The sequence below is a fragment of the Mirounga leonina genome, unplaced genomic scaffold, assembly GCF_011800145.1.
Source record: "Mirounga leonina isolate KUSES-001 unplaced genomic scaffold, KU_Mleo_1.0 Mir_454, whole genome shotgun sequence".
Taxonomy (NCBI): domain Eukaryota; kingdom Metazoa; phylum Chordata; class Mammalia; order Carnivora; family Phocidae; genus Mirounga; species Mirounga leonina.
In genome coordinates, this window is record NW_023270763.1 from 13,714,968 (window position 1) to 13,735,927 (window position 20,960).

The 20,960-nt window shown below is 46.9% G+C and overlaps 1 protein-coding gene across 2 annotated transcripts in view; it reads left to right on the top strand.

The window, feature by feature from the left end:
- The window catches only part of GALNT17 (polypeptide N-acetylgalactosaminyltransferase 17), a 446,468-nt gene that overhangs the window by 196,347 nt on the left and 229,161 nt on the right, over positions 1-20,960 (top strand). Inside the window, exon 3 of one of the 2 annotated variants that reach the window (XM_034988714.1) lies at positions 4,536-4,702. The exons of the other annotated variant lie outside the window; for it this stretch is intronic. Coding sequence (XP_034844605.1) covers positions 4,536-4,702 — 167 coding nt within the window. The remainder of the gene's footprint in view (positions 1-4,535; positions 4,703-20,960) is intronic. 2 annotated transcript variants of the gene reach the window in all.

Here is a 20,960-nt window from a genome sequence, read left to right on the forward strand (position 1 = left end):
CCAAGCCAAAGGCAGACGCTTAACGACTGAGCCACCCAGGCGCCCCTGTTCAATGTGTTTTCGCTGCAAAACCCAGGACTCTTGGTTACCAGCAGCAGGATCAGAGCCTGGGCAGTGCTGGGTATTCTGTCCCCTCACTAGGGTGGGGCGACCCTGGGCTGAGACTGAGTGGCGTCGTTTCACCCAGAACCAGAGCTGATGGTGAGCAGCCAGGAAGGCTCTGCAGATTGGCCACATGGTGCCCATCCTGGTGAGCTGAGGGACTGGGAGAGATTGGGTAGGCCCTGGAAGGGGGGCCCTCACATGAGGGCTCCCACCCCCTGCTTTGGTCAGACAGGGGCATCTGGAAGAGCCTAAATATCAGATGATAACAGCTCACTTCCAGGCACCCTTGCTGCTTTTCAGGCTTGTGTGACTCAGAGCAAGTGACTTCACCTGTCTTGGCCCCCAGTTTCCTCATCAGTGAAATGGGGATGATAATACTGCCTATCTCCTAGGCGGGTTGCTGTGAGGATTAACGAGACAGAACAGTCCATAGAAGCTTCCAGAGGTTTCTGGCACATAGCCTGCACTGTGTAAATGTTGGTTGTCCTCGTCGTCGTCGTCATCGTCATCATCTGTAAGTTTCCTAGACCACATTGCATCTCAATTCTTTGATAGCAGTGGGGATGTTTGGGGGTCATCTTTTTGTTTCCAGCTTGGCAGACTGGGTCACAAATGTGACTTGGTACCTCTGATCTGTACCACATTGGGGTCATGTAAGTTGTCTCTGTCAAAGGGGGTCATGGGCAGGGGTCTGCCCATGACAGGCCATGGCCAGCTCTTTGGGCTTTGTTTTCTTCCTGCTGGAGGCCTGGCCCTTGACCTTCTTTCACATCAACTGTGATCCTCTCTAATGTGTCCTGAGGTGGCCGGTTCTCCCCATCTCTCCTCTCCTTACCCAGCATCCACGAAGGGAGATAGTGGGCACTTTTGGTAATAAGTGAAGTCAGTGCTCTGGGAGAGGGGGAAACCGTCGTCGCCATCGGGGAGCTACCAAGTTCAAGGAAGTAGCCCAGGCGTATGGGCAGGTGGACAGGCAGACATCAGGACAGATGTAAGGTGTCTGAGAGATCTCCTTTGGTTGGTTACTTGTCTCTGCTTTCTTTTCCCTATGAGATCAGCTTGGTAGAGACTGTTTCCCTGCCAGCCCTCTGAGGAGAGGACTGGGCTTACGTTCTTTGTCATCCCTTCATGTGTTGATTGAAAATTATCCAGACTTTAAGATAGTTTTCCGGGGCGCCTGGGTGGCTCAGATGGTTAAGCGTCTGCCTTCAGCTCAGGTCATGATCCCAGGGTCCTGGGATCGAGCCCCACATCGGGCTCCTGGCTCAGCCGGGAGTCTGCCTCTCCCTCTCCCTCTGCCTCTCCCACTGCTCATGCTCTCTCTCTCTCTGTATCTCTGTGTCTCAAATGAAGAAATAAAATCTTTAAAAAAAAAAAAAAAGATAGTTTTCCTGCCTGCCATCTTCTTTCAGATAAGAGATTGTTTATTGCTTGCTGACCTGTTACTGAAGGGAAATCCATGATTTCTGGGACCCAGATCCGAGCCTGTGTTGCTAGAGGGAGAACACGACACCCAGCTATGGGTTGTGAAGTATGTTTGCAGTTTCTGTGGCATGCCATCTTTTGCTTATTCCCGGGTATCTTGCAAATCCAGACTCTATTCTTTATCCTTACCACCGCCCAGGCTACTGGACAGGCCACAGTGAGAATTCAGTATCAGCTCCTAGAGGGCAGGAGCCGTATCTGTCCCCTTTCTCTGTGCACTGTCTCTGTATTTCTATGGCCTGTGAGCCTCTCTCCTTCTTTGCACTGTCCACCCTTAATCTTCCTTCCTGAGCTCATCTTCCGCTGTCGGGCACGGGGTGTCTGATTGGGAGCAACGTGTGCATCAGTCAGCGCCTACTCCTTAGTGCGTCAAAACTGCAGTGTCCATCTCTCCAGAATATTCTGCACATCTTCTCCATAGCCAGCAATAAGCCAGGCTCGGGGATTTTTTTTTTTTTTTTGCTTGAGGCGGTGTCTATCTCCCTAGACATTAAAGACCAAGGAAAGAGGGGCGCCTGGGTGGCTCAGTTGTTGGGTGTCTGCCTTTGGCTCAGGTCATGATCCCAGGGTCTTGGGATCGAGCCCCGCATTGGGCTCCCTGCTCGGCGGGAAGCCTGCTTCTCCCTCTCCCACTCCCACTCCCCCTGCTTGTGTTCCCTCTCTCGCTGTGTCTGTCTCTGTCAAATAAATAAATAAAATCTTTAAAAAAAAAAAAAAGAATACTGATTTTCATAATAATGATTGTGTTCATCTTGTCTGCCCAGTGTGAAACCCTGAGGACATTGGGCACAGGAGAGGTGAATCGTAAGCTGGGCAAGGACAGAGATCCGGGTAGGCCAGGCCGGGAGGAGAACCCTGGGTGGGTCCTGCAGGAAGGGTCTGGGGTGAATGGAAACTCTGGAAGCCTAGCTCATGATGATGGGGAGTTTACAGAAGGGGACGATGGGAGCGCGGGGCGGCCAGGCCGACTTGGGTCTTCCCATGAGTTGGTACGTTGCATTTTTACGGGGCTCTCAAACGATCCTTATCGGGATCTTAGCCCGGCACCCAGCTAGGTGTGGTGTGGATTATTTTGACAGGTGTAGAGATGTCGAAATAGGAACAGTGTGCTCAGGGTGACACGTCCGGCGTGTGACAGGGCCCTTCTCATTTGTGAAATCCGCCCCTCTCTGATGTACTGCGTGGCCACCTTTACCCATGAAGGGGCAGGAGGGGGGTCTCCCCCCATTCCCCCGAGCCTCCCATATTTCCCACTTCACCCGGGGGAGGGGTTGCCTGCTCGGGTGGAGAGGCGTGACTCACACATGAGCTTCGATTGCATCATGGCCCGACTGCCTGTGGGTGGAGAAGGTCGCCACTGCCAAGCAATCTGGTCTTCTCGCTGCTTCTTTCCCAGCCAGAAGCTGTTCAAACCAAAGGGCCAAAGACACCAGGCCGAGGGATGAGCGCCCGGAATAGGTGGGTGTGTGCGGCGCGTGTGCTCACGTGGATGGGCCGGTCATTGGTAGGATCTGACCCCCTACCAGGCTCTGGATGGTTGATGGGGCTCCGAGGGACCTTCCGGGGCGCCCCCCTCCCTCGGATCACCACGTGGTAAATGAGAGAATTCCTGCCGACTGGCCGGGAGCCCGTCAGTAACCATCCTAATCTCCCTGGCAGCCCCCAGAAGTGAATTTACGGCGACGTGGTAAAAATGAGGCTCCATGATCCATGGGTCCCTGGACAGCCTCCTCCGGGAGACACAAATGTATATTGTAACAAAACTTTATTTTCTTCCGAAAATTGCCTGCATGATCAATATGGCCCAACACAGCCCAAGCTGTTCCGCATAAAAAAACAAGCCGCTCTTCTGGCTCCTTCTTCAGCGCTGTCCCCCTCTCACTCCATTCCTTCATCTGGTTTCCTTTGTTTTCTCCTCTAACGTGCGTGCTATGTATTGTTCAGGTTCACTCAAGGAGGGGGAGAACGTATGGAAATGCCTTAGCTCGCCCTTCCGTTCTCCTTGGTTTCTGCTCGGTATTTCTAACGAGGCTCAGCGCAGCATGGACGCAAATTTGCTAGTGCTCTCGGGACGGAGTGCGGTGCTCCTTTGACTGAGCCATGCAGAGCATGTGCTCTTACATGACCGGGAGCTCTCCACCCCGGTGTCCAGCCTCCGTGAAAAGAGCTCTTCTCTTTCCCCCCATGTTTCAGGGCTGGGAGAGTTGCTACGAGGGAGGTCCTCGGAGACAGGCAGTCCCATCTCCTGCCCCCCCTCCGCCCACTGCAAGGAGATTCTAGGAAGAGTTGGGGTGCAAGAAGAATCGGGCTGTCTCAGGCAGCATGCTCCTATGCAGGCGGAAGACCCGCTTCCTTGATTATGATTATTTACATGTGCATTTTATGACCTAGAATGCAGGCTCCACCAGAGCAGGGTCTCCAGTAGATGTCTCCGTTTGGGTTCCCCAGAAGCAGACCCTGAGACAAAGATTTGAGTGCATCGGTTGATTGGGAAGGTGGAGAGAACACCGCTAGGGGCGTGGGGAAGTAGGACTTAGAAGGGAAGGCATCCCCCAAAGGGTGTGGGTGACGAAGCCTAATCCCACTGGGGGACTCTGGGGGCCGGTGTAAACCACCCCCTCAGAGTCACCTGCTCCAGGAGTGAGCGAGCTGGGGTATTGATGCATCAACTCCTGGCAGATGGTGGCAGGGGCATTGCTTAGTTGTCAGCAAAGCAGGTTTCAGGCAATGAGATGTGGGCACCTGGAGTGGGAAGTCGGGCAGGTGGGCACCGAAGTGGGACCAGGTACATTTGGGAGAATCAGGGCTGGATCCCTTAACAATCTCCTTCTTAGGGTTTAGCCAAGAGGGGCCAAGAGGGAACCAGTGATTCACACCTTGGGAGGACATGTCCATGCATCCGTCCCCAGTGTCCGTGCCTTCCTCCTTCCTCTCTCTCCCTGCAGGTGCAAGGAGCTGAAGTACGCCAAGGAGCTGCCCCAGATCTCCATCATATTTATCTTTGTGAACGAGGCCCTGTCGGTGATCCTGCGGTCAGTCCACAGCGCTGTCAACCACACGCCAACACACCTGCTCAAGGAGATCATCCTGGTGGACGACAACAGTGACGAAGGTAAGGGGTGGCCCAGCTGTTCTGGAGAGGAACTTGGCGTGCACAATGTCAGCAGGGGGGAAACACCGCTCGCGTTGTGACGTGAGCCCACGTGTCTTTGTCTCCTGTCCCTGGGGCATCCTGCAGGGTGCGGGGTGTTTTGAGGAAGACATCGGGGCGAACGCTGGTTCATTAGACCACAAGTCCTAGAGGGCCCTTAAGAATGACTGGCCGCACATCTAGACTCAGTTTCCCTCTCCGTATGACCTCAAGTTGATGACACTGAAATGCTGAATTCCTCCATGCTCCCCGCCACCAACCCCACTGCCATCGTCCCACGATGGAACCGTATCTGAAGTTCCCTCTGGGCTGCTGTGCCCAAAATGACCATAGGTGGAAACGAGCAGTGTCCACAGGCCTTCCAGGGTTCAGCTCTGTTAGGAATGATGGCTCAATGAAAAAATCTCAAGCAAGCAAGTGTTGGGCAGCAATAACAAAAGTCCTCTGAGGTCCTTGGAGACAAGTCAGGGGGAGGGCTGGTGTCCAGGTGGGGGTGCTGGGGGGATTGGTCTTGCTAATTGTGCCTTGGTGTTGGCTCTTAGCCTCCAAAATTCACTGTGCTCACTGCAGGGAGAAAGCCCCACAGGCAGATGGCATGAAAGAAGGCCAGCCAGTGTGCGTGCTCTAGGCCAAGGAGGCTTATCTTCTGAGCCACGGAAGGATTAGGGACAGGTTAAGCCCCTTGCTGTCAGGGTGCTGAGTAGAGAAGGATTTACCCATGTGTGTTCCCGGGTCAGGAGAGGGTGAAGAAGCGGGAGGACCATGCCGCAGGTCCTGAGTGAACCCTGGTTGCCTTCGGGAGCTCTGGGCTGAGCCTGTCACGTGTCAGTGGCCCAGGTGCTGAAGTCCGCCTGGCCCTTCTGAGCTGGCTGGCCCTTACCCCAGGGCTCTGGGCCACCTGGGCCCAGCAAGACGCCAGTCAGGGTAGACCCCCTGCACTGGGGCCTCCAGATTCTTTTTTTTTTTTTTTTAAAGATTTTATTTATTTATTTGAGAGAGAGAATGAGAGACAGAGAGCACGAGAGGGAAGAGGGTCAGAGGGAGAAGCAGACTCCCCACTGAGCAGGGAGCCCGATGCGGGACTCGACCCCAGGACTCCAGGATCATGACCTGAGCCGAAGGCAGTTGCTTAACCAACTGAGCCACCCAGGCACCCGGGCCTCCAGATTCTGAGGGCGGATGGGTCATCTGTTGTATTTGTCACATCCTTATTTTTCTCTTTTTACCTTTGGCCATTTCATGATCTGTCGATCCTTCTCAAACTGACATTGATAGTCTCCTGGTGAGAACACGGCTCATTCCGTTCCCCGAAGCTGCGAGGTTGTCTGGTCAGGTCTGTCTCCTTGACGTGGCTCGCAGAGCCCCTCCCTGCAGCCTCCCTGTGTGCTCACCATAAAGCTCTTGCTTCAGCAAAGGGAATCCCTGATCCTGTGTCCTCCGTTTGCTGGCTAGAGTCCATGCACTTGTTCCCTAGGTGTCCCCTCTGTGTCACCTTTTCCCAGAATCCTTCACTGCCATCCTGAGGCCCTTGCTCTGTGCTCCCTCAGCTTCTGAAGCACGTAGCAGGTGATACCTCTGCTTCTGGCACAATTGACCTCTCCGCTCTGGGCAGGACTTGGTTTCCCAGGGCCTGGCTGGTAGCCGGGCCTCGCTGAGCCTCACCCAGCCTGGGAGTGAGTGATGAAGAAGAACAGGGCTGGCACGGGCCAGTGGGGGCCAGCGGCGTGGCTGGAGGCTGGGCAGAGAAGAGCTAGCAAACCCAGAGATGAGAGCGGGGGATCTCTTCGGGACCGAACTGGGGTGAGGACTCACTGCCCGTGGGGCTCCCTCCCCTGAGGACATCTTGGCAGAGCTCAGTGACGGAGGAAGAAATGGAAGTCCAAGCCAGTCCCAACCAGAACACAAGCTGTGGGGGTCTCTGGTGGGTGTCTTAGTTTGGGCTCCCCCAGAAGCAGCCCCTAAGACGAAAGATTTGAGTGTGTTAGTTGATCTGCGAGGGGGAGAGAACACCTCTAGGAGCATAGGGAAAGTAGAGCCAGGAAGGGAAGGCATCCCCCAAAGGGCGTGGTGTGCAGATTGCCCCTGGGGCTGACAGAGCTTCACCCCACGGGGCGCATTCTGGGAATGGAGGGAGTGTAAAGCCCTCTCCTCCTCTGGGTCAGCCTGCTCCGGCGGAAGGGAACTGGGGTATTTACGCACCTTCAGTTTTCCCATCGGCACCTCCTGGAGCCCCCCTCCCCCCGAGGAAATTCTGTTTCAGGAGGTCTGGAGTAGGGCTGAGAATTTGCATTTCTCATAAATTCCCAGGTAGTGCTGATACTGTGGAGACAGCCCACTGAGAACCACTGAGTTAAGTGCTTATTTCCGTGGTTCACATTTCAGGTGGAAATGAAGCAGTTTAATGGGTAAGAAAAAGGGCGGGGCAGGTATTTGGTCCAGTCTGACCATAGAGTTAATTCCCATTCATCCTCTGTCCCTTCCCTCCCCCCGCCCCCCGCCAAAATACCCAGTGGACTATATTTACACAGTTTTCCTCTTTTCCTTCCTTGGATCTAGCCTGTGTATTTTCTCCAGGCCAGAAGTGCCTTGTCTTTAACTGGAAAAGAAACTTAAGATTTTTTTCTCTGTTGAGATTTTCTTTGTGACTAGTATTACCGAGTTTTGTAAATGTTCTATATACACTTGAAAAGACCCCCACGCACTATAATCATGGAACTGAATTCCTGCCAGACATCCATTTTGTGTATTTAGATGACTCTGAGTTTATTTTCTTACATCTTTTTGATGATGGTGTTTTAAAATCTCCTCTGACAATGACTATTCCTTCCCGCATTCCTAATAACATTGGATTTCTGTATTTTGTTGTCAGTTTCTTTGGCAACTATAGATTTGTATCTGCGTGGCTTCATTATTAATGGTGGTTGTCACTATTATGTAATGCTCCCTTTATCTTAAAAGCATATTTTTTTTCTTGCTTTGAATTTTGTTCATCTAACTTTAATATTGTTATCCCTGCTTACTTTCTGTTTGAGTGTGATTAAACCATTTTTTTCCAGCCTTAACTATATTTTCTGATCTCAAAAGTAATGCATGCTTTTTGTAGGAAAATTGAATATATCAAAAAGGACTTATAATGGAAAATACAAACACTGCACAGACTAACTGAAGGCAAATGCTCATTCCCCCACGTTCTCCCCTTCTTTTTTAATGCAGAGGTTACATAGTTAAAATCCTGTAGTAAACACAAGTTAATGTTCTTCTTGTTTTCTTCCCTGAACTGTGAAACATAACATTCATCTTTATATTAAGAAACATCTGGGGCACCCAGGTGGCTCAGTCAGTTGAGCATCTGGCTCTTGGTTTTGGCTCAGGTCATGATCTCATGGGTTGTGGAATTAAGCCCTGTGTCTGGCTCTGTGCTTAAAGGGGAACCTGCTTGAAAAATTCTCTCCATCTGCCCCTCCCCCTCCTGTCGCTCTCTAAAATAAATGAATGAACCTAAATAAATAAATAAGATCTGCAAACATCGTTTTCATGAGGGTAGAGTGGTCCATTCTCAGGCTGATCTAGACTGGCTCAGGTGATAACTGTAATTCCTCACTTCTATGTTATCACACATATTAAAGAAAAATGAGATTTTTTCAGGAAAAGAAAAAGAAAGAAAAAAAGAGAAAGAAAAGAAAGGAAGGAAGGAAAAAAAAAAAAAAAAACCTTGGACTCAGGGAATGTGTGAATAAATGTGAATAAAATCCAGATGACTCTGGATCTGTGTGCATAGGCAAATCAGCATCTTTCCCTTGTTAGTTTTTTTTTTTTTTTAATGATTTCTTTCATTCAGCTTCAATGTTGACTTTGGCCTAAGTTAAGCCCAAGTAAGATACAATGCTGTGTGCTCATGTACATTAAACTGAAATCACTCAGGCAAACTTTGCCAGTGATCACTGCTCACCCGATCCAGTGGGCACTTCCCTGCTCCACTCTGGCCACATCTGACATTGTTGGTGGCTTCCTTCCTGGCACTTTTCTCCTCCTGAGGCCCCAGCACCACTGTCTTCTCCACCTGGACTCCTTGCTTCCAGTGGGATCACTCATGCTTCTCATCATCAGGACACAGTGGGCACTTTCTCCCGTGTGCACATTCTGAATTATCTCCAAATCCATCCTTCTGGTGCAAGGTAACTCAACCTCTCCCTTGAGCCCCAAACCTGTGTGTTCTGTGTCCTCAGTGGCCCAGGGTCCCTCTGAACCATAAACTTAGTCTGTCCAATGACTAGCTTATCATTCTCCTCTCGGCCTTGGACACCTGCTTCTCGTTCTTTATCTCCTGTGTCAGTGAAGGGCTTTACCTCTTCTCTGTGTTCTCATCACCAAAGACTGGAAGGCTTTTCATTTTCTCTCTGTTCCATTTCTCAGCATCCACTTCGTTCCTCTTGAGCGTGATCCTGTCTGGCCATATCCTGAGTCTCCAGTCTTTGTTTAGGTACTTGGTGTTCTTTGCCTTGATCTTTATTTGAGGGTTCGAGGGGGAGGGGATTCGGGTCCATGGAATTATATCGATCATAATTCTCAACATACCCCATCGTGGTCATCCTTTATCATTTCCCCTTACTTTTAATGGAGATATAATTTGCATAACGTAGAATACATCATTATGAAGTGTATACCGTTCAGTGGTTTTCATTATATCCATGGTGTTTTGCAATTATAACCACTAATTCCAGAATATTTTCATTCCCCCCAAAGAGATCCTGAACCTGTTAGCCATCTCTCCCAGTTCCTTGGGCAACCAGCAAGATACTTTCCGTCTCTATGAATTTGCCTTTTCTGGACATTTGAGATCAATGAAATCTACAGTATGTGGCCTTTTGTGTCTGGCTTCTTTCACTTAACATAATGTTTTCCAGTTCATCCATGTTGTAGCATAGATCATTACTTCATTCCTTTTAGTGGCTCAGTAATATTCTGTTGTGTGGATCTAGCACATTTTATTTATCCATTCATCAGTTGATGGATATCTGGGTTGTTCCTGCTTTTTGGTTATTAGGAATAGTACCACTGTGAACATTTGTGATAAGTTGTGTGGACATGTTTTGAGTTCTCTTGGATGTATACCTAGGAGTAAAATCACCAGGTCATGTGATAAATCCATGGTTCATTTTTTTGAGAAATCATCAGACTGTTTTCCACAACCACAACGTTTTTCACAGTGGCTGCACCATTTTTTGTTCCTGCCAGCAACGTATGAAAGTTCCAATTTCTCCACAGGCTTAACAACATTTGTTATTTTCCTTTAAAAAAAAAATTATGGCCACCGTAGTGTGTGTGAGGTGATAGCTTGTGGTTTGATTTGCATTTCCCTAATGACTCATTATTTTGAGCATCTTTTCACATGCTCATTTGCCATTAATCTATCTTTGGAGAAACGTCTATTCAGAGCTTTTGCCCATTTTTAAAATGGGCTGTCTTTTTAGTGTTGAATTGTAATTGCTTATGTCGCCTGGGTATATGCTCTTATCAAATATATTCTGTAAGTATTTTTTGCAAATGTATTTGCAGATATTGTCTTCCATTCTGTGGGTTGTCTTTTCTCTTTCTTGATAGTGTCCTTTGATGCACAAACATTTTTAATTTTCATGAAGTCCGGTTTATTTTTGAGTGTAGGAGCTTTTGGTGTCATATCTAAGAAACCGTTGCCTAATTCGAGGTCACCAAGATTTACATCTATATTCTCTTCTAAGTGTCCTGTAGTTTTAGCTCTTACATGTAGCTCTATATCCATTGTGAATTGTTTGTATATGGTTTGAGGTAGGGGTCTGAATTAATTTTTTTTCCATGAGGATACGCAATTGTCCCAGTACCATTTGTTGGAGAGACTGTTCTTTCCCCATCGAATGGTCATGGCATCCTTGTCAAAAATAAACTGCCTTGTAAATGTGAGTGTTTGTTTTTGGACTTTATATCCTGTGTCATTGATCTATGTGTCTATCCTGGTGCTAGTATTGCCCTGTCTTGATAACTTTTCCTTTGTAGTAAGTTTTAAAATCAGGAAGGGAGTCTTCCAGACTTCTTCTTTTTCAAGATTGTTTTGTCCATTTTGGGTCCCACGTGTTGACATACGAATTTTAGGACCAGTTTGTCCATTTCTGCAAAAAGGCAGTTGGAATTTTGTCAGGTTTTGCATTGAAGCTATAGGTCAATTTGAGGGGTATTGTCATCTTAGCAATATTAACACTGCCAATCCGTGACATGGAGTGTCTCTGTTTATTTAGATCTTCTTTAATCTCTTTCAACAGTGTTTTGTAGGTTTCGACGTACAAGACTTGCCTTCTTTGGTGAAATTTATTCCTAGATATTTTATTATTTTCGATGCTGTTGTAAGTAGAATCGTTTTCTTAATTTCATTTTTGGAATACTCATTGCTCATGTATGGAAATGCAACTGGTTTTTGTATATCAATGTTGTGTTCTTCTATGTTGCTAAACTTATTTATTAGCTCTGATTGTGTGTGTGTGTGTGTGTATTCTTTAGAGCTTTCTATCTGGAATATCATGTCATCTTCAAATAGTGACAACTTTATTCTCACTTTCCAATCTGGATGCCTTTTATTTATTTTCCTTGCTTAGTTTTCCCGGGTCCTTTATTTTTAGAAATGTACTTTTTACCAAATGCCTGATATCCCGTTATGCCTAGAACAAGAGCATTGACCCATGTGCTATCCTAATTGTTTACAATAGGCTCTTCGGGAGATGGCAGCTGAGTCATGAGTGAGCTCAGGAAAACACAGGGCTCACCCCAGTGGGGACATCTGGCAGGCTATCGTGTGGACCAGGGCTGGGTATAAGGCGAAAATCTGGACAGAAGGAATGGCTGCTCTGTGTTTTCTGCCTGTGACCTCATCAAGGTGCACTGCTTACTCTTAGGCGGAAGTCGAAGCAGACCATGTCTGAGGGACGAAATGAATGTCCTCAGCTGATCCAAGCAGCAGGCATGGAGAGAGAGGGCGCAAACTCTGTCAGCCTGTGGCCAGAATATCCAATTATAGGGGAGAATGGGGACAATCTCTCCTCGTTCAGATTATCATTTCACTTATTAGAGCAGCAAAGATGATAAAGATTAAGAAGAGTCCGTGTCAGTGAGGATGCAGGGAAAAGAGACTCTCATGTACTTCTCACAGGACAGAACCACATGTCTGGAGAACAATTTATCAATTCATATTAAAAGTTCTTGTCTCATTCAGACAACCTATCCTCAGTTTAAAAATGAGGTACGCTTACAGGAGGGAGAGTAATGGCAGCTCTCCATGTACCTGTCTCAAGTCTCACTGCTCTGCTGTGGACAGTCGGCCGCAATGGCTGTATGTCATTGTCACCTGGGATCCCTCCTCACCATCCTCCTGGGGACCTCCTTTGCCCCTTCTCCTATGCTAAACTCCACGCTTTTCTCTTGTCTTGGTTTCCGTGCTTATTTTGGTGAAACACAACAGAAGCGTCATTAAGAAAGACCACAAGGAAGATAAACTCTTTCAGGATCATCCAAGGCTGAAGAAAGCTTTATCCTAATTTTCCGTGTGACTGATGGCCTGGTTGAGATAGATATCACCTTCTTTCAGAATTTCAATGCTTTTGCTTCATTATCTTTTTTCAGTGTTTTTTAAAAGAACAAAGGCATTCCGAATTCTGATCCTTTGTGTGTGTGTTTTCTTTCTGGGAGCTGGTGGAATCAACATTTTGTCCCCAGAGTTTTGAAATTAAGAATGATAAGCCTTGGTGTGGGTCAGTTTTCATCCACTGGGCTGGACATTTAGTGGCTCAAGCTGGAATCGAATATCTATCAGTTTTCGGAAAATTTCTTGAAATATTTCATTGCTAATTCCTCCCCATTTTTCTCGGTTCTCTATTTCAGCATCTCCCGTTATTCCGTCTTTTTCCCCATTATTCTATCATTAAGCCTCTTGGGCGGAACCTTTAATTTTCTTATCTCTTCTCTGCTCTCTTAGCTTTCCTTATATTTTTGCTCTGCTTTGTTTGCTCTCTTCAATTTTATCTTCCTTCCCTTCTATTCAGTTTTTTATCTCTGCTATCATGATTTTACTTCCAAGCGCTCATTTTTATTCTCTGAGAGTTCCTTTTTATAGCATATTGTTCTTATTTAATAGAGGCAATATGTTTTCTTATCCCCTGGAGGATATTAATAATATTTTGTCTTTTGTTTTGTTTTTCGATTTTTCTCCCTGCACGGTCTATTTCCACACGTTGCTATTTTGCTCTTTGCTGTTTGGTTTCTGTCTCCCACATCAGAGGCCTCCCCCATCGTGATCCCCGCTGGTTTTGACAGCAGAGGGGTCGCGTGGGCTGGAGCACGGGGTGGGGGTGGGGGTCTGGTGATCGGTTGCCTTTCGAATTGCCTTCCCTCTGGTCCTCCTCATTTCTGTTTCTGCATTTTACCCCCAGTTCAAGAGGTATCTGGTGCTCTTGCCTTCTCTGTCCCTCGAGGTATAAATTGAGTTGGTTCTCAGTGTTTCCCATGGTTACCTTGGGGTCAGCTGCCACATGGCTGTGAGCTTTCTACTCCTTTCCAGCTTCCCCAATATTGTGCTTTGTGTCTCCTCTTGTGTTTTCTCTGACCTTGGAATAGACCTATGTATGGGTCTCTTTTATTTCATTTTTTAAAAATCCCTTTACTATAGTTTTCAGTGGCTTTGAGTAGGGAAGGGTGTCAGATTAATGAGTTAAATTCATCTTCTTATCCTGAAAATTCCACATTAATTTTTAAGAACTTTTAATACGAATTAATAAATTGCTTCCCAGATAACGTGGTTCTGTTACATGAGAGGGATACGAGAGAGTCTTTTTCTCTGCATCCTCCCCAACACTGACTCTGATTTACCTTTTTCATCTTTACTGTTCTGATGAGTGAAAAGTGACATACTTTTAAATCCACATTTTTTTTTTAAATCTTTTTGGAGTTTTTTCATATGTTTAACTGTCTTTATTTTTGTAGAGATTTGCCAGTTGATGACCCCACATTCTGTTCCCCCCTGGAGTATTTATCTTTGCCTTACTGATTCGTAAGAACTTTGTATATGTGAAATAAACTCCTTTCACATTCATCTTACAGGTATTTCTCCCAACTTGTGCTTTTGACTTTAACGTGTTTATTGTATTTTTTGACAACTATTTTACATTTTTGTATAGTCAAATCCGTCAGTCTTTTTTTTTCTTTTAGTGATGTCCTGAGAAAGTTATTCATCATCCCTAGATGATGTGATGTCCTGAGAAAGTTATTCATCATCCCTAGATGACACAAATATTCATGCATATTTTCATACAGGTAAATCTTTTTTTTTTTTTTTTTTTCAAAATCAATTCTGAACGGGTTAAATATTTTTGTGTTCAGGTATAAGAGGTTCAGCACAGAGACCCTTGTCTCAAAGTATGCTTATCTCAACTTCTTTAATAATCTATCCTCAGGGCACCTAGGTGGCTCAGTCGTTAGGCGTCTGCCTTCGGCTCAGGTCATGATCCCAGGGTCCTGGGATCGAGCCCCACGTCGGGTTCCCTGCTCAGTGGGAAGCCTGCTTCTCTCTCTCCCACTTCCCCTGCTTGTGTTCCCTCTCTCGCTGTCTCTCTCTCTCTCTGTCAAAATAAAATCTTTTAAAAAAAAGAATCTATCCTTATTTACCACTGATTTGACATTTCCTATTTTCATATGCTAAAATATTCTAGATTTGGAAACATGACAGCTGAATCGCATGAGGACTGATCGGGTTTTGGAGGAGGGAGGAGTCATAGAGGGTCCTGGCTCTGGTGACGGGGGGGTATTGGCGCCGCTCATTAAGAAGGGGAGTATGTGGGTATTTACCCCAAAGATACAAAAGTAGGGATCCAAAGGGGTACGTGCACCCCAATGTTTATAGCAGCAATGTCCACAATAGCCAAACTGTGGAAAGAGCCAAGATGTCCATCGACAGATGAATGGATAAAGAAGATGTGGTATATATATACAATGGAATATTATGCAGCCATCAAAAGGAATGAGATCTTGCCATTTGCAACGACGTGGATGGAACTGGAGGGTATTATGTTGAGTGAAATAAGTCAATCAGAGAAAGACATGTATCATATGATCTCACTGATATGAGGAATTCTTAATCGCAGGAAACAAACTGAGGGTTGCTGGAGTGGGGGGTGGGGTGGGAGGGATGGGCTGACTGGGTGATAGACACTGGGGAGGGTATGTGCTCTGGTAAGTGCTGTGAATTGTGCAAGACTGTTGAATCTCAGATCTCTACCTCTGAAACAAATAATGCAATATATGATAAGAAAAAAGAAGAAGAAGAAGGTAGCAGGAGAGGAAGAATGAAGCAGGGGAAATTGGAGGGTAGACGAACCATGAGAGACGGCGGACTCTGAAAAACAAACTGAGGGTTCTAGAGGGGAGGAGGTGGGAGGATGGGTTAGCCTGGTAATGGGTATTGAGGAGGGCACATTCTGCATGGAGCACTGGGTGTTATGCTCAAACAATGAATCATGGAACACTTCATCTGAAACTAATGATGTAATGTATGGGGATTAACATAAGAATAAAAAAAAAAAGGGGGGAGTATGACAGAAGTAGCAGGTGTTGGAAGGAGACTGAGTTCACTTATTTGGATATGCCGAGTCCAAATTCCCGTGGAAGTTTAGTATGCCTTCAAACCTCAGGTGAGGGGTAATTGCAGCCATCAAGATAATATTAATGGCTTGAAATAATATTAAACTAAAATAATATTAAAATAACAATAGAGGCTTCTTTATTTCTACAATCGTAATCCTTAATACTTTTTTAAATAGGTCTTTTTTTTAAAGCATTTTTTAAAAAGACTTTATTCCACCTGAGACACAGAGATACAGAGAGAGAGAGAGAGAGAGAGTATGAGCAGGGTAGAGGCAGAGGGAGAGGGAGAAGCAGGCTCCCCGCTGAGCTAGGAGCCTGTTGCTGGGCTCGATCCCAGCACCCCAGGATCATGACCCGAGCCGAAGGCAGACGCTTAACCATCTGAGCCACCCAGGCGTCCCTAAATAGGTCTTATCTATAGTTTTCAACTACTACCTTCTTTGTTCTTAGGCAATAGTGGTGGAGGAAAAAGTAGAATCAAATCCTGTGTGGTGTTGGCCAAGGCCCTTACCTTTTCTGATCTTGAGTACATTGGGGATAACAGTGGCTTTTGTGCAGGGTTTAAATTGTGAAGTTTAGAAGTAATACTTGCAAAAGCCCACAGCACAAGTCCTAGCAGTATAATAAAGGATGTTCTCATTGAGTGTGCTCACGGTATTATTTGACTTGCTAGCTCCAAATCATTCTTTAACACTCTACTTCTCTGTCACCTCCCCTGGAGAGCCTCCCTGGATTTCCCAGCTGTGGCAGGGTTGGGGGCCCTTCGCCTCTGCTCCCCGGGCACCAGTGTGGAGTTTGGCACAACACTTGGCCTGCTGCGTTGCCTTTGTGTACTTGCCCATCTCTGGACTAAGGGCCCCTTTAGGGCAAGAACCGTAGCTCCTTCTTGCTGCATTCCCAGCACCCCGCGCACTGCTGAGTTACATTGATTGCTGACTATGTTCATTTAAATTGCACGTGTGCAATTTTTTTTTTTCCTACTTCATCCCAGGCCTTTTTGTACTTGGTCTCGTTGTACATATTTGGGCTTCAGTGCTATAGCTCTTTTGGTTGAGATCTCAAAAAGCACCGACCTCCGGTAATCAGCATTTGAGTCTCTTGGTGCTCAGGACAGCCGTATACCTGCTCACTGGTACTTCCCTGCGGGGCCAAGCACCCCCGACCAGGCTCTTCTCTTGGCTGGCGCATTCAGAGGTTGAAAGCAGGATGGCTCAAGTTAGAAGACTTCTTTGAGTGGGAGGTCATACATACCCTCTGGTCTTCCAGAAGGGATTTGGGAGATGGCACCCGGCATTGTTTGCTTTTCTTCTTGGTTTATAATTGCAGGGCTGGGAGAAGTCCTGTGTTTCTGGAAGATAACATTTTTCCAGTGTTGTCGAGGCTCTGACTCAAGTAGCCAGGAGACACCTTGTTATCACGTAGCTCCGTGCTGGCCCAGGCTTCCGTATTGGAACATCACCTGCCTTTCCCACAGCCTGCAGAGAGCCTTCCTAATCGGGGACAATACTTGTTTTTGTCCCCATCCAGATCGCTGCAGTGTGACCGCATGGGCTCTGTTGGTCTGTAATCACAACCGGGTTGTGTATTTACATTTCTCCTTGTGTATTTTTAGGCCATGAGGAGGAAAGATTAAGAAAGAGAGTGTATACTTTTACAGAGGCGACATTGGGAGAACCCCAGTGAAATCTTGATAGGCTAACTGACTTTGAAACACAATGATGAAAAAAAAATGCAATAATGACAACAGAAGCACCTTGCTATTTTGAAATAATTTTCAATTCATAAGAAGTTGCAAAAATGGACAAAAGTCTGATGTGTCTTCACTCCGTTCCTCCCAGTGGCTATCATCTTGCAAAACTCTAGTCCATGATCATGACTGGAACATTGACTTTGGTATCGTCCACAGACCTTGCTCTGATTTGACCAGTTGAATGTGCATATGTGTGTGTGTGTGTGTGTGTGTGTAGGTGGTTCTGTACAGTTTTAGCAAATGTGTACATTCCTGTAACCAGCACAATTAAGGTACAGAACTGAGCCAACGCCCCAAAGCTCCCGCATGCTCTCCTTCAATACCCGCACCCCACTCCCACCCCCATCCCTGACCCCTGACAACCACTGCTCTGTTCTCCGTCCTATAATTTTGTTATTTCCAGAACGTTCTCTAGATTGAATCATACAGTATCTAATCTTTTTACACTCAGCATGGGTCCCTTGAGATCGGTCCGAGTTGCTGTGTGTACAGAGTTTGTTCCTTTTGATTTCCGCACAGAGTTCCATGATATAGCTTCATCACAGTCTGTTTCCCCCTTGGCCCATGGAAGGACATTTGGGTTGTTTCATTTGGGGTTTTACCAATAAAGTTGCTATCAACATTTGCGTATAGATGTTCGTGTGAAAATAAATGTTCATCTCTGTGGGATAAATGGCCAAGAACGCAATTGTGGGGTCTTATGATACATGCATGTTCAAATAAGCCTTTTTGGTCATTCTTTCCAGTTGTGTGATATTCCCTCTTTAAAAAGTTAAATTAACTTTTAATCCTCAAACCCAGCCTCCAGTGGAAGAAAAGTTTCTGTTTTAACCTTGATGACCATGACTAGGGCACCAAAAGGAATGGTTGTATTCTACAAGAGCCAGGAGTTATCCAGAATGTTTGTTGAAAGTTTTGCCTCATGGTCAGACTTAGGGTTCACATTGATGGGAACCAACAAAAATGCTGGAGGGTCTGACCCAACCCCAGGACAAGAGTGAGGCTGAGCCAGGGGAGAGTCAGACCTAGGCATTCAAAGGAGTTTGTGAATCACAGGCCATCTCCAGTTCTCCGGGCCACCTGGAGGGAAATACGGCTTGGGAGATGGCTCAAAGCTGTGTTATATCCCAGCTTCCGCCATTGGAGAGGGACAGGTCCATCTCTCCAGGGGAATCCTAGGGAAGGAAATGGTGTTTTAGTACACATCAGATGCCCTTCCTTGGACCTGCCAACAGTGTCTAGGAGGGCAGGGTCATGCACAGAACCACCCAGTAACCATGAGGAAAGCTCCAGAAAGGGAGGGGGCTGGGTGGACAGGCACACCGTGGACAACATCTCAGGGGATTCGTACTTAAGGTTCCTACAAGTTGGGGAAATAAATGAGGTCTTGTGGTACTTGAGTTGGTCCTTGAGAGGGATTTGGGACATAGGGAAGTGGGAGGAAGCAACAGTAGGAAGATGTATCCAAACAGAGGCAGGGAAGCTTGGGGTACACAAAGGGAAGCGTACAGATGAGATTTGATGTGTAAGAATTGATGATGGACTGGAGTTTCAGAGAGAGAGAATCTCAGGTATGAAGAGCCTTACTGAGCCACAGGATTAAGGAGGGATAGCATGCACAGGTGAGTCTTTGGCATCCTCCAACAATGCTGTGCAGCCTCAGAACAAGAGGGATGCCCAGGCTGCTTGAACAGCCCAGCCCAGGGTTGGGATCAACAAGCATGGAGTTGAGATAGACGGAGCGGTAGAGCAAGGAAGCCCAGGGGATATTTGAAATAGTGGTCAGGAAGGCCACCCAAGGCCATTTTCACCTTTGTTCCTCAAAGAGCAGTGTTCAAGGTTGACCTTATTTTATTGGGGAAGAAAATGGGCTGGGTACTTGACATGAGTGTCTATTGATCACCTTAGCTGCGAGCTTTGGGCGGCTTGCCCTTTGGCCTGAGGCTATGCTATGGGGTCTGGAAAGGCCTGTAACCAAGACCATCACCCGACCTAGAGTGAACCCTTTACTTGCTCTTGCCCTTAGGGCAAGATGGCTGCCTTCAGAGTCATGAGGGGTAGGTCCTGACTGATTTCACCCATTTCCTACTTTTCTTACAAGGGAGGACAGTCAGCTGCCTGACCTCAAGGGAGTCTACTAGGAAATCCCCCCTTGTAGGATGTCTGGGAATGCTGGAGGGGTTGGGACAAAGGCAGAGTGGATGTCCCGCGGCAGCTAAAGACCCAGGTGTGTCTCTGCCTCCCCAGGTGGCCCCGGGCCCAATGTAAGTCCACCCAAGTGCACCTGGCCCTGGGGCACCCTCTCTTCTTTTTTTTTTTTTTTTTTTTTAAGATTTTATTTATTTATTTGAGCGAGAGAGACTGAGAGACAGATAGCAAGAGAGGGAAGAGGGTCAGAGAGAGAAGCAGACCCCCCGCTGAGCAGGGAGCCCGATGTGGGACTCGATCCTGGGACTCCAGGATCATGACCTGAGCTGAAGGCAGTTGCTTAACCAACTGAGCCACCCAGGCGCCCAGGGGCACCTTCTCTTCTTGAGTTCTCTCCATTTTCATTCTCTTTCCACATCAGAACATTCCAGCGCCGTGCAGCTGGCGTGCTCCTGTGTGGGGGGCATTCCAGCCCCACTCTGTTCTGCCTGCTCAGTGCCCATGATTCCCGCACATAGTCTCCTGGGTCAGTGGAGACATAGTAGGTTCTGCGGGCCTTTGGGACCCTCACACAAGCTGCTCTTTACAGAATGCTTTCGTGCCACGTAACGCTTCAGCGTGAGCCGTTTGTTGTAAGCACGCACGAGCATCCTCCCTGCGCCCCAGGATCCATGCTGCCATTGACCCTGGAGCATTCAGGGCTCTGAATACAGAATCTCCAAAGGCTAGAGAACGGTGGGCTGACCAGAGGCCTTGCTCTTGTTATTCCATTCCTGGCTGCCACCAGCACTGAAGGAAAACCCGAGGCGACCCAGCGCCAAGATGTGACCCCGTTCTCCCCAGGACTTCACGTCTCTTGTGTTCTGTTTTGCTCTCCCCACCCTTGCCCTTAATGACTGTGACTTTTGCTATTTCAAGGAAAAATTTTGCCAGCTTCAGAGCATTCAGAATCAATATCGCAGTAAATAAGAAACATAATGAAAGAAAAACACACTCCAGCTTGTAGACAAATTTTATCGCTTAAATTCACATGTTATTATTAGAATCAGCTGCGGATACCAGACTTGCAACTGCCTTTTGATGGGGCAGGATCGGGAATGCTCTTCTAAATTGGGGCAGCAACTTGGAGATACCACCTATGGGCTTTATGATGTTTCCCTGTTGCTTTGGGCTACTTGTAGGTTTTTGTTTTTTTAAAGGTGAAATTTAAATGGGGGAAAACAGAGGAGAGGAATTTCACAAAGGAATTGAAAGCAGGGATGGCTTCCCTTTTCAAAGCCCCTCTCATGAATGCACAACTCTGTGGGATATATTTAGTTTAACACTTTGGTATATTTTGTGCCTTACATCTCTTTTCTTGCTTCTTTTCCTCTTTTGCTTCTTTGGTCCTTGCTTTGATCTCACTATGGAATAGCCTTCAAAATGCTTTCACACACAGCAAAAACATCTCTTTTTAATCTCCCCCATTCTTCCTGAAGTTTTCTGCTCCCGCCTCTTTTTTTTTTTTTCTTTTTGTTCCCATAGTCAGAAAATGCATTATTTAAGTCACAAAGCTGAGAGCTGCTCAGAGAATAAAATATGCGTTATAGCCGCCTTCTGTATTATTTCAGCCTGCATTTTAACATGCTCACTCCTTTCTGTGGATGTTTGCAAGGGCCAGGATTG